The sequence below is a fragment of the Helianthus annuus genome, chromosome 11, assembly GCF_002127325.2.
Source record: "Helianthus annuus cultivar XRQ/B chromosome 11, HanXRQr2.0-SUNRISE, whole genome shotgun sequence".
In the NCBI taxonomy this organism is placed as follows: domain Eukaryota; kingdom Viridiplantae; phylum Streptophyta; class Magnoliopsida; order Asterales; family Asteraceae; genus Helianthus; species Helianthus annuus.
Genome location: NC_035443.2, coordinates 167,809,624 through 167,822,060, shown reverse-complemented (window position 1 = coordinate 167,822,060; position 12,437 = coordinate 167,809,624). Strand labels below are relative to the sequence as shown.

The window sequence follows — 12,437 nt, the reverse complement described above, 5'->3', positions numbered from 1 at the left end:
CCCCACCACTAAATACGACAACCATCGCACAACTCCAACTTCCATCCACTTCCCGACAACCACCACTGCAACCTGCTACCTGCCGTCAAGCCTCAACCGTCGTAATCCGACACCGGATTTGATTTTTGTGATTTGACTGAATCCTAACAGATTAGAAAAGGGAGATGGGGAATCAGGGATGACAAAGGGTTGTTGCGATGGGTTTTTCTTATAGGGAATTTCTTACGAGTTTATAGATGACGAAGAGGGTGGATTTGATGGGATCTCGTGGTGGTTGTCGGATTGCTGTTGTGATGGGTTCTTGCGATGGTTGTCTGATTCAGTGGTGGTGTTGATGGTGCTGGAGGGTCTGGTGGGAGTGGTGTGATGGTTGTCGGAATTGGTTGCGGTGGGGGTTAGGTGGTCGTCGGAGTTGGTGGTAATTGCAGGAGGTGTTGATGGCGGCTGGTGGGGGCAAAAGTTAGAGAGAGAGAAAGGTTTTGTTTTGAGTAAATAGGGTAAAATGATCAAAATACCCTTATGTAGGGTCCACTAGGTCATATTTATCCATAAAAATTAACTGACTTAGGGCTAAATGACATAACATGCAAGGGTTTGCAAACATCGAGTACACTTTTTAAAAACAAATGATACACTTTGCAATATAGTATGAAAATAAAAAAGACGATTTTTGTAATTTACTTAAAAAAAAAAAAAAAAAGCCCCTACCACCTTCTTGAAATGAATGTTCGTTTTTGTTTTAGTGGGTAACCATTTGATTGTTAAAGGTGGAAGCATGGGTTCGACCCCCACTACTTCCATGTTGTTTCTTTTTTACCATAGGTCGGTTAATTAAGTTTTTCCACACCCCTATCAACGCTACTTCCTACTGAATACTCACCTCTTGGATTACATATATTAAATGCACAGCAACTAACAACAATTCCTTACTAAACATGCGTAGCAGCGAGTTGAAAACATTTCCGCTCAACCCGTATCAGCGCGCAGCAGCTACTCCAACTGGTTAACGTATAAAGAAGGTCCAGCGAAAGAAAAAGGGAAATGTGTTCGATGGCAATGGGGTTTTCAATAGCAGCAGCAGCAACCGCCACCAACAGTCGCTTTTTTACCCCTCCCCCTATCCGTCTCCGACACACTACCCCCCTGATTTCCCCTCTGCACACATCACCGCTGTCGTTATTTCACTGGAAAAAGCTTCCACCCCGTGTGGTCTCCACCACCAATGTGGAAACCGAACAATTCGATGCACAGAGAGATTTTTGGTACACTGTTGCCCTGATCAAAGACCTGGACCCAAATATCCGAACCTCTTTTACCATAGCTCTCTACGGTCGCATCACGGTTATCCAGCTACTCAAAGAGAACGACCAATGGATTGCTTTCAAGGAAAATTCTGTACACGTAAGTAGACACCCCGATATACGCTTTTTATTTAGGGTTCGCGTTAATTAATGTTTACTGATGAAGATTGGCATCTACAGTGTCCTTTTGGATGGCCGGTTCAGGGGTGCAGCCGGTGCTCGAGTGGATCATCAAATGAACGAGCTGCTCAATCGCCGAGAGCTTGTGGTACCAGGTTCCCGACAATGGAGTCTGAAGGTGTGCTGTATGTTCGGCAACGGGTGAGTTTCACCCAGCCTCCAAGGTAATCATTTATATCTTTTAAAATGCATTTAGGATTTAGTGTTTGATTCATTAGTTGGTTCATTGATATGCATGTATGTTATAATATACAAGGGTTAAGGACTTCTAGAGGATATTGCAGTAAGGTCTTTGTTAAAAGAATGATAGTTTATATCATTTTATTCATTCAAATATTCTGTTATACATTTCTAACCGATTGATAAAGTGGTTGTGACAGGTTGTTGTTCTTGAAGGGCCTTGTTGTAACTATTCTTATGTTTCGGTATGTTGGAAGATAGTTCAAGGGTGCAGAATGTAACTTCAGATATTTTTGATATATATTGAGAGTTTCTCGCTCATAGTTCCAGATTCATCTACAATCATCTTCCACATTCGCTCTGATCTATTTCGCCCTTTGTATTTCTTGTTGTTGTATTGTACCGATCTGCTGATGTTGTTGGTGAGATCTCAACTGTGAGATCAAGCTTTGTAGATCAGGTTGTTTCTTTCTGTATTGTTCTTATTTGTCTTGTATTCATATAGATCAACTGATTAAATCAGTTGATCTGGACATCTGTTCATATAGATCTTACATTTAGTAAGATCATTGGGTATTGGGGGGTGTTTTCTGGTTTGGGTGAATAATAAGATTTTGGTCACCGTTTTGTCGCTATTGCTTTGTTCTTGTTCTGTGTGTTTGATACCATAAATTTCTACATGGTATCAGAGCTTTTTTGGCTCTTGATTGATAGTTCTTCCGCTGTTTCATATCTCTTGTTGTGTTTTCTTGTAGGTTGTCTTAGGGTTTCTGATCTTAAGAAACCCTAGTTGGTTGATCTTGGGCGTGATATCGAATTAGGGTTTGTGAAACCCTAATCGGAGGTTTTGCTTGGTTCTATTCTTGGAGTCTGTGAGAAGACTGCGTTGGTCTCTGAAACCCTAGAAGGATTCAGAGCAAACCAACCAGTGTTTGTTCATTGCTGCTGGTGATTGACTTGTAACCCTAGAAGGTTACAGTCTTCATCTTGTGTGAAGACTTTGCACCCTCTGTGAGATCTTTCCCTTACTGTAGTTAGTTTACTGCTTTTATTGGTTGATTAGTTGAAGTCGGGGTAGTGAGGACCGGCACCTTGTCTGTTGTTTGATTGCTATTTCTTGTTTGATTGTGCTCCTGTGATACGCTTGTCCAGGCACCTTTTGAGTGACGAACCTGGAATCTGGCCTCTGTCACAGTTAGCCTTTTTTGGTTGATTGTTTTGTGTCTTTCTTGTTATTGATTGGTTGTTGCTGTTTGTTGTGTATTGTTTGTTGATCATGGGAGATACTAGTACTTCTGCTACCTTGATTAGTAAGCTTGATATTGGAGACCCTTTGTACCTTCACCCTAGTGACTCTAGTACCCTAACCATTGTTAGTATAAAGTTAAAAGGAACTGAAAATTACCCTGTCTGGTCTAATGCTATGAGACTTGCTTTAGAAGCAAAAAATAAATATGGGTTTATTGATGGTAAATGTATAAAACCAAAAGATGATCAGGTCTTAGCAAATCAGTGGGATAGGTGTAATTCAGTTGTGATTACTTGGTTATTAAACTCTATTTCTGAGGAGTTATTTCTGGGGCAAGTTTTTTCTAAACTTGCCTCAGAAGTCTGGACTGATTTGAAAGAGTCATTTGATAAGGTGGATGGTTCTGTTGTGTATGATTTGTATAAAAGAATAAATGGTATTTCTCAAAATGGAAGCACTGTTGCTGAATACTATAACAGGCTGACAACCATGTGGAAGCAGTTTGATGCAATGGTGCAGCTTCCTACATGTTCTTGTCAGGCTGCTAAAAATTACAATGATTTTTCCACTCTTATTAAACTAATGCAGTTTCTTATGGGGCTTGATGATGTTTATCAGCCTGTAAGAACAAACTTGTTAACAAGAGAACCATTCCCTTCAGTTAAGGTTGCATTTTCTATTGTGTCCAGAGAGGAGTCTCATAGGCTGTCCTCAAATGGATCTAAAGGTCAAAATGTATCATTTGTAACTAAGTCAAATCAGTCATTTGATTCTAGGAAGAAGAATACTAGAGGTCCTAATCCTAACCTAAAATGTTCTCATTGTAATATGCTTGGTCATACGGTTGACCGGTGTTATGAGGTTATTGGATATCCACCTGGTTTTAGAAAAAGACCAGGTGGGCAGTCTTATAGATCTAATGTGTCTAATAATAATAATAAAAGTAATTCTACTGTTGGGTCTTCAAATTCTGTTGGTACTGCTATGCCTTTCACTTCTGAGTAGATTTCTAAGTTGTTGAGTCTTGTTGGAGAAAGTTCTGGTGGTGAACAGGCTAAATCTAATATGGGAGGTGAGTCTTCTGTAACTTGTAGCTTTGCTACAGGTTTTGTTAGTTGTTCAAGTTTTGCTATGTTTGAGTTTGAGTATAATTGGATTGTTGATTCTGGTGCTAATCAACACATGGTCAAGTCTGATAAAGGCATGTTTGATTGGGTTGATGTGTCTGATTATAATCTGAAAGTAAGTCATCCAAATGGAACTAATGTTAAAGTGTGTAAAATTGGTAAAATAAAACTTGTTAATAATGTCATTCTTGAAGATGTGTTTTATGTTCCTGGTTATAGTGTGAATTTGCTGTCTGTCTTTAAATTAGCTAAAGATAATAAGATAGGAGTCTTGTTTGATGAAAATCGTTGTTTGCTTCAGGATTTGAGATCCAAGAAGGTCCTGGTGACTGGTAGTCAGGACAATGGTTTATACTTTGTTGGGAAACATGGTAATTCTGTTAATGTCTGTTTGAATAGTGTGTTTAAGTCAAGTTTGTGGCATAGTAGGCTAGGCCACCCGTCTGATCAGGTTCTAGCTGTTTTAAAAGGGTGTCTAGATATTAAAACTTTAGACCATGGTCCATGTGAAGTTTGCCATAAGGCAAAACAAGTGAGGGTTCCATTTCCTTTAAGTGATCATAAAACAAAAGAAATAGGTGATTTAGTTCACTTAGATGTATGGGGTCCATACAGAGTGTCTAGTAATGAAGGGTTTAAATATTTTCTAACTGTGGTTGATGATTATTCACGAACTGTATGGTGTTATTTACTGAAAAATAAAATGGAAGTCTTTGAAAATATAACTGATTTTTATGAATTACTCTTAACCCAATTTAAAAAAAGAGTAAAGATTTTCAGAAGTGATAATGGAACCGAGTTTGTAAATAATCAAATGAGTAGTTTTTTAAGAAGGAAAGGTGTTTTACATCAAACAACTTGTGCTTACACACCACAGCAAAATGGTGTGGTTGAGCGTAAGCATAGGCACCTATTAAATATAGCTAGAGCCTTGATGTTTCAGGGTGGTCTACCTCTGAGTTTTTGGTCTGATTGTGTTCTGACTGCTGTTTACCTGATTAACAGGTTACCCTCTTCTGTGTTGTTAGGTAAAAGTCCGTATGAGATAGTCTTTGGTTTTAAACCCTCTTTAACGCATCTTAGAAACTTCGGGTGTTTGTGTTTTAGCACTGTGTTAAATGAATCAGACAAGTTTACTTATCATGCTGATAAGTGTGTATTGATTGGGTATTCTAATGTTAAGAAGGGGTATAAATTGTGGAGTCTAGATAATAAGAAGGTCTTATTTTCTAGAGATGTTAAGTTTTATGAGGATGTTTACCCTTTCAAGAATAAACATGTTGGTAATTCAGAATTTATTGACAAAAACTTAAATCATATAACCTTTTTTGATTGCTATGATACTGAAACACCTGAAGTTTCACAAATGCCCGATGATGAAGAGGGTAATAATGGCTCTCATGGTGGTTCCAGTGATGATCAGCAGCCATTAGGACCCTCCACATCTACCATAACCAGTATTGCTGATCAACCTCAGCAAGTTCCAACTGGTTATGAAGGAAGTAGTGAAACTGGGTTTTATGGCGAGGCAGAGGACAGTGGAACACCAAGTGATGAGACCAACCTATCTGAGGGTGCTGGTCTAGGTCTTAGAAAGTCCACTAGGACTTCAGTTGTTCCAAAAAGGTTTGAGGACTATGTGTTAAGTGGAACTGCTAAGTATAGTATAGATAAAACTGTGAATTATACTTGTTTGTCTAAAGAAAATTTTAGCTTTGTTAGTTTGTTGAATAAAACACTTGAGCCTACTTGTTATAATGAGGCTGCTAAAGACCCTAGGTGGGTCGAGGCAATGAATAAGGAAATGGAGGCCTTATTCAGAAATAATACCTGGACACTTGTTGATTTACCCCCTGGTAGAAAACCCATTGGCTGTAAATGGGTTTATAAGGTCAAGTACAAGTCTAGTGGAGAAATAGAAAGGTTCAAGGCTAGACTTGTGGCCAAGGGGTTTAATCAAAGGGAAGGTTTGGATTTTGGGGAAACATTTTCACCCGTAGTGAAAATGGTAACTGTGAGATGTATAATTGCCCTTGCTGTTCAAAATGATTGGCCTATGTTTCAGCTTGACATTAATAATGCCTTCTTGTATGGCACTATTAATGAAGATGTGTATATGTGTTTGCCTGAGGGTTATTATTCTCCTGATGAGACTAGAGTTTGTAAACTAGTTAAGTCGTTGTATGGGCTGAAACAGGCCCCTAGGAAATGGAATGAAAGGCTAAATGGTGTGCTTGTTGACTATGGATTTGTGCAAAGCAAATGTGATCACTCTATGTATGTTTTGGCTAAACAAGAAGTATTTGTTATTCTTTTAGTTTATGTGGACGACATTGTTGTTACTGGAAACAGTGTTGATGAAGTTAGTAAAATTAAGGGTATTCTGAATTCAAACTTCCAAATTAAAGATTTAGGTAAACTGAAATATTTCTTAGGCATTGAGGTTTTATATAATGAGTCTGGTGTGTGTTTGAATCAGAGGAAATATTGCTTGGAACTTTTGAGTGAATTTGGTTATTTGGCATGCAAACCTATTAACACACCAATTGAACAAAGCTATGTGGTAACTGCTAAGGTGTCTAAAAGTCAAAGTGCTTTGAAAAATGTCACTGGTTTTCAAAAATTAATAGGAAAACTAATATATCTCTCCTTGACTCGTCCGGATATCAGTTATGCTGTGCAGTTTCTGAGTCAGTTTATGCACAGTCCAACTGATGTACATTTGCAAATTGCCTTAAGATTGTTAAGGTATCTCAAATCTGGTCCTGGTTGTGGTTTGTTGTTCAAAAGAAGTGATAGACTGGATCTTGTTGGTTATGTGGACTCGGACTGGGCAAAATGTTTGTCTACTAGAAAGTCTGTGACTGGTTATTGTGTCTATCTTGGCAGTTCTCTAGTTTCTTGGAAAAGCAAGAAACAGAGCACTGTTTCTAGGTCTACAGGTGAGGCCGAGTATCGAGCTATGTGCTCGGCAACTTGTGAAATAATGTGGTTGCTGAATTTGTTGAGGGAAGTGGGTGTTAATTGTGGTTTGCCAGTTAAATTATATTGTGATAGTAAGGCTGCTATGTCTATAGCAGCCAACCCTGTTTTTCATGAAAAAACTAAACACTTTGAGATTGATCTTCACTTTCTGAGAGAAAAGGTAAGTTCAGGGGTTATTGAAACTGTCAAAGTTGACTCTGAGAGTCAACCAGCAGATGGTTTTACCAAAGGGTTAAGTGTTGTGCAACATAAGAAGTTTTGTGAAAAGTTAGGGATGGTTAATTGGTTTTCATATTTGAATGAAGAGGGGATGTTAAAAGAATGATAGTTTATATCATTTTATTCATTCAAATATTCTGTTATACATTTCTAACCGATTGATAAAGTGGTTGTGACAGGTTGTTGTTCTTGAAGGGCCTTGTTGTAACTATTCTTATGTTTCGGTATGTTGGAAGATAGTTCAAGGGTGCAGAATGTAACTTCAGATATTTTTGATATATATTGAGAGTTTCTCGCTCATAGTTCCAGATTCATCTACAATCATCTTCCACATTCGCTCTGATCTATTTCGCCCTTTGTATTTCTTGTTGTTGTATTGTACCGATCTGCTGATGTTGTTGGTGAGATCTCAACTGTGAGATCAAGCTTTGTAGATCAGGTTGTTTCTTTCTGTATTGTTCTTATTTGTCTTGTATTCATATAGATCAACTGATTAAATCAGTTGATCTGGACATCTGTTCATATAGATCTTACATTTACTAAGATCATTGGGTATTGGGGGGTGTTTTCTGGTTTGGGTGAATAATAAGATTTTGGTCACCGTTTTGTCGCTATTGCTTTGTTCTTGTTCTGTGTGTTTGATACCATAAATTTCTACAGTCTTAGGTGTTTTTCTTATTCTTTAAGTGACTTTAACGGTGATTGACCTCTTGTGTTTATGCCCAAATGATGTTGTATGCCATTATACATGATTTACATTATACTGTGTCACTCTGATCACTTTCTTGGTATAGGTGACTTCTTTTTTCTATATTCTTTGACTCGATGTGTTGGTATGCTGTTCGTTTTGGAGCCGAGGGTCTCTCTGGAAGTAGTCTTTTTATCCCTAGGGATAGAGGAAAGGTCTGTCTACATCCCACCCTCCCCAGACCCTCTAAGTAGCTTTGTTATTTGTGGGATTTACTGGGTATGGTTGATTGATTATAATATACAAGGGCTTTAGAGATTGCAATCTTTAATTTTTTAGAATGTTTGAGATGATTAATCTTATTTAGATTACGTCACATTTATTGTATGTTTTAAAATTTTGTAAAAAATGAAAAACAAAAAGTTAGCTATGAAGCGGTTATTCTTTTTTATTTGAATTCATTGTTACATTAAATTTGTGTTTAATTACAGCGACAAGCCGATAGATACCATGCCAGAAGTTCCGGCCAATGATCATGTAAGCTCTTCTTCTTTTCTTTCTTCATTTAACCACCTTTTTTTCTTGCATGTGCATAATACTCCCACTGAGAATCAAAATCACAAATGAGTTAGTTAATATCTCATCTCATGTGTTATTAATATTTTCTTGTTTTATGGTGGTTCTTTTTGTGTGAAAATTTGCCTTCTAACTAAAATCAATTGTAAGAGCCATATCGAAACATATTTGACTTCTTCAATCATTTTTCCTATTTTTCTTTCTATTATTTCAATTTTTCATTGTAATTTGCAACTCATGTTCCCAACTCTTTGTTGTCTTCTGATTTGAAATCAACTGTAAGATTTAAACGTATTCGATTTCTTAGATCGTTCTTCCTTTTTCTGTTGTTTTAGTTTTTCATTGTCATTGTCATTGGTTTGTTCGTGTAGAGAGAGGATTCACCGAATGAGAAATCAACAACGCCTTGCTCCCCTTGTCGGACGACGTCTTCTGATCTGAAATCAACTGTAAGATCCAAGCATATTCTTCCCTTATTCTGCTATTTCAAAATTTTATTATAATTTGCTTGTTCGTGTAGAAAGAGGATTCAATGAATGAAAAATTAACCAATGCTGTTGTTCCAAGACAATTTGTGTCCCCCATTGTAAGCCATCTTAGGGGGTGTTTGGGGTTGAGTTTTGAAAATAGATTATGCGTTTTGAATAATCAGAATCAGATAATTAGCTGTAACAAAACGTGCTGCAGAAAGATAGTGTTTGGATTTGATTATGTTGTTTGATATCACAATAATCAGATAATCAACATTGTTTGGATTTGATTATGTTGTTTGATAGCACAATAATCAGATAATCAACCATTTGAGTGTTTGGCAAGTATATATATTTTAAAAAAATAAATAAGTGAAAATGTAAAAAATCAGTTTTTGAATTATCACGTTTTCCTGCAGCAAGGGGTGACCTACTTATGGATTATCACGTTTTGAACCCTACAAAACGTAAAAAATCACTTTTTATTATTTTTTTACCAAACACTCAAAATAGATTTTTTGCGATTTCAAAACACAATAATCAAATAATCAGGTTGAAAACGCAATCCCAAACACCCCCTTAGTTTTGATTTTATGACTTCTGTTGGGTGTTTTATATTTTTATCCTATTAAATTTTTGTTGAGAAAAATGCCCGGATAGTCCCTGTGGTTTGCCCTTTTTTCACCTTTAGTCCCTAACTTTTTAAAGTTACAGCTATAGTCTCCAACTATTGCAATTTCGTTCCCGGATAGTCCCTAGGCCTAACATCAGTTAGTTTTCCCAGTTAAGTGGATGTGAAATAACAAAAACACCCTTACTATAAAACAAAATAAGTTAACCTATTATAGATTTATTTATTTTGTTTTATAGTAAGGGTATTTTTGTTATTTCAGACCTACTTAACTGAGAAAACTAACTGATGTTAGGCCTAGGGACTATCCGGGAACGAAATTGCAAAAGTTGGGGACTATAGCTGTAACTTTAGAAAGTTAGTGACTAAAGGTGAAAAAAGGGCAAACCACATGAACTATCCGAGCATTTTTCTCATTTTTGTTTTATGACTTTGATGTCAGGTCAAAGGCGCTCTACAAATTTTTGTTGAAAACATGGCAGAATTTTAGTAACAGGATTTGATTAATGAGAAATCAACATTTGAGTTCCCCGTTGTAAGCCATTTAAAATTTTAATTTTGACGAATTCAATTCGGTGTTTTATTCGTTTACTTGATTTTGTTTTTTGTGTCAAATTTTAATTGTATCCGCTTGTTCATTCAGAAAGCGGATCCTGTGAACGAGAAATCAACTATCGATGCTCCAAAACCTCTTGTAAGCCATATTTCCGTTTTGATTTTATGACTTCTGTCGGTCGGTTTTTATTTATACTATGCTTTATGAATTTGATATCAGGTGATAGGTGGTCTACAATTTCTATGTCTTGGTGCTCTACATTTGCTCTTTCGGAACAAAGAGATGATCATACCCTTGTTTCAGGAACTCTGCAAAAAGATCATACATCTCTTTGCAGATTTTCTAAAAGAGTATTTAAAAAAAACATTAAAATCATGGAGTGAAAATATTTTATCAAGGTTAATTAAAAAGTACCTAGTGAAGCCAATCTTGGTGGCTTTATTTCTTTTTGCTGTGAAGGAAATGTCTAAGAAGAATGACTATGAAACTACAACCAAGTAGTTGGGTTGCGGTCGAGGTCATGCGGAAAAGTTTTTTTTTGAAAGGTGTGAATTATTTGCAAATGTCGGGAGGTCTAGCATGATACTTAGGGGGTTCGGGGCGTCTTCGGGGACTTCAAACGGGGAGGGATTTTGCCGATTAGGGGGGTACCGCCATTAAGGCGGGGGATGAAATCGGGGAAGCAAATGGGGGTGGAGGCACCGAAGAGAGGGGGAGGAGAGAGAGAGGAGAGAGGGAGAGGGGACCAATCAATGCTTTTTTTTTTTTTTTTTTTTTTTTAAAAAAAAAAACCAATTCACCTAAGAGGGGAGTGCCGCCATCAATTTAGGGTGTTAGGGGAGTTTAAGAGGGGAGTTGACGTGGCACACGAGGATTTGTTTCGCGTAAGAGAGGGGACTCACCTATTAGGTGAGCACCCCCTTCACCCTTAGAAATTAATTTACTATCTGTTTGTAAAACTTCCTAGAAGAAACAATTGGAGTTGTCATCTTGATTTGCACAGATTTATTGAATTCAATAAAGCTCATTGATTGGTGTTTGTTTATTTATGGACACAGTTTATGTTTTTATTTGTACAAGTTGACGAAACCCGTATGTTGCGGCGGGATGTTAACAATAAATATATTTAGCATTACTATATCAGATAGAAAAAATTATTAAATTTATGCAAAACATTCTTTTTATTTTTTTATTTGCCTAATTTCTTGCCTACAACACCACAATTAATCAATGATCACATAATTTTTATTTGCCATTATAAAAACATATACAATGCACAGTAATACAAATTTATAAATAAGGTTCAAATTTGATTAATAAATTAGCTCTTCAATATATTATTATTTAATAATTTTTCAAATGCTCTTAAATTACTCGTTTTACTTTTTAGAGTTAAATGCGATTTTATTCTCTGTGGTTTGGGTTATTTTGTCAGTTTAGTCTAAATGTTTCATGTTTCGCCTATGAGTTCAAAAAGGTTTCACCATTGCCATTTTAGTCCACTGAGTTAATTTCATTCATTTTTTCTGTTAACGAGAAGGACAATTCGGTCATATATGTAATTCTGTTAACTAGAAGAGCAATTCTGCCATATAAAATGACCGATTTGCTTTTCTCGTTAACAAAAATAATGGATGAAGTTAACCCAGTGGACTAAAATGGCAACGGTGAAACCTTTTTGGACACATAGCCGAAAAATGAAACTTTTGGACTAAACTGACAGAATAGCCTAAACCACAGGGACTAAAATGACATTTAACAATACTTTTTAATATGTCAACACACAGATAACTATTGAATACCAAAATTCATATCCCAAAAGGAAAGAACTATATGGTATAAAAAAGTTGTTTTAGATGAAAATGCTCAAACCTCAACCTCAGGAACGGTTTTGACAATTTACTCAAATTCAAAATACCCATAAATATAATTAGGTTATACTATAATAAAAAAAATGAAAATACATATACATATGCATATACTCTATTCGATGGATTAATTAATTAAATATTAAATATAAAAAATAAATGCATAATGATAAACCAATAAATGCTCTGCATTCTATTCATTATCTCCCCACTTGTGACCTTGTGGTAGGAGAGGTTTTTACATGGAAACTCAAGTTCAATTCTCACTTTTGTCATATTAGGGTTGATATTGGGTAATGATGGTGACAAACCACCGAGGGGGGTTCGATCCTGAGCCGCACCCCGGTTTTCATCTGACTGTTACTTCAGCAAGGCATCTCGTATGGAGGCAGTACGGTTTCCGAAGG

General features: G+C 36.5%; 2 protein-coding genes and 1 long non-coding RNA gene across 3 annotated transcripts; all 3 read left to right on the top strand.

The window, feature by feature from the left end:
* Positions 1-1,024: 1,024 nt before the first annotated feature.
* LOC110887293 (pheophorbide a oxygenase, chloroplastic-like) lies at positions 1,025-1,649 on the top strand. Its single transcript, XM_022135013.2, has 2 exons — positions 1,025-1,401; positions 1,482-1,649. Exons 1-2 carry the CDS (start codon positions 1,042-1,044, stop codon positions 1,647-1,649), a joined length of 528 nt encoding a protein of 175 aa, XP_021990705.1. The 5' UTR covers positions 1,025-1,041.
* A 1,288-nt stretch (positions 1,650-2,937) lies between these two features.
* Positions 2,938-4,400, top strand: LOC118484177. The gene is made up of 2 exons (XM_035980155.1): positions 2,938-3,982; positions 4,339-4,400. Exon 1 carries the CDS (start codon positions 2,938-2,940, stop codon positions 3,913-3,915), a length of 978 nt encoding a protein of 325 aa, XP_035836048.1. The 3' UTR covers positions 3,916-3,982; positions 4,339-4,400.
* A 4,018-nt stretch (positions 4,401-8,418) lies between these two features.
* Positions 8,419-10,691, top strand: LOC110887294. The gene is made up of 6 exons (XR_002563213.2): positions 8,419-8,466; positions 8,877-8,954; positions 9,026-9,091; positions 10,049-10,141; positions 10,250-10,300; positions 10,382-10,691. It is a non-coding gene; the product is annotated as an uncharacterized LOC110887294 (long non-coding RNA).
* The last annotated feature ends 1,746 nt before the right edge of the window (positions 10,692-12,437 follow it).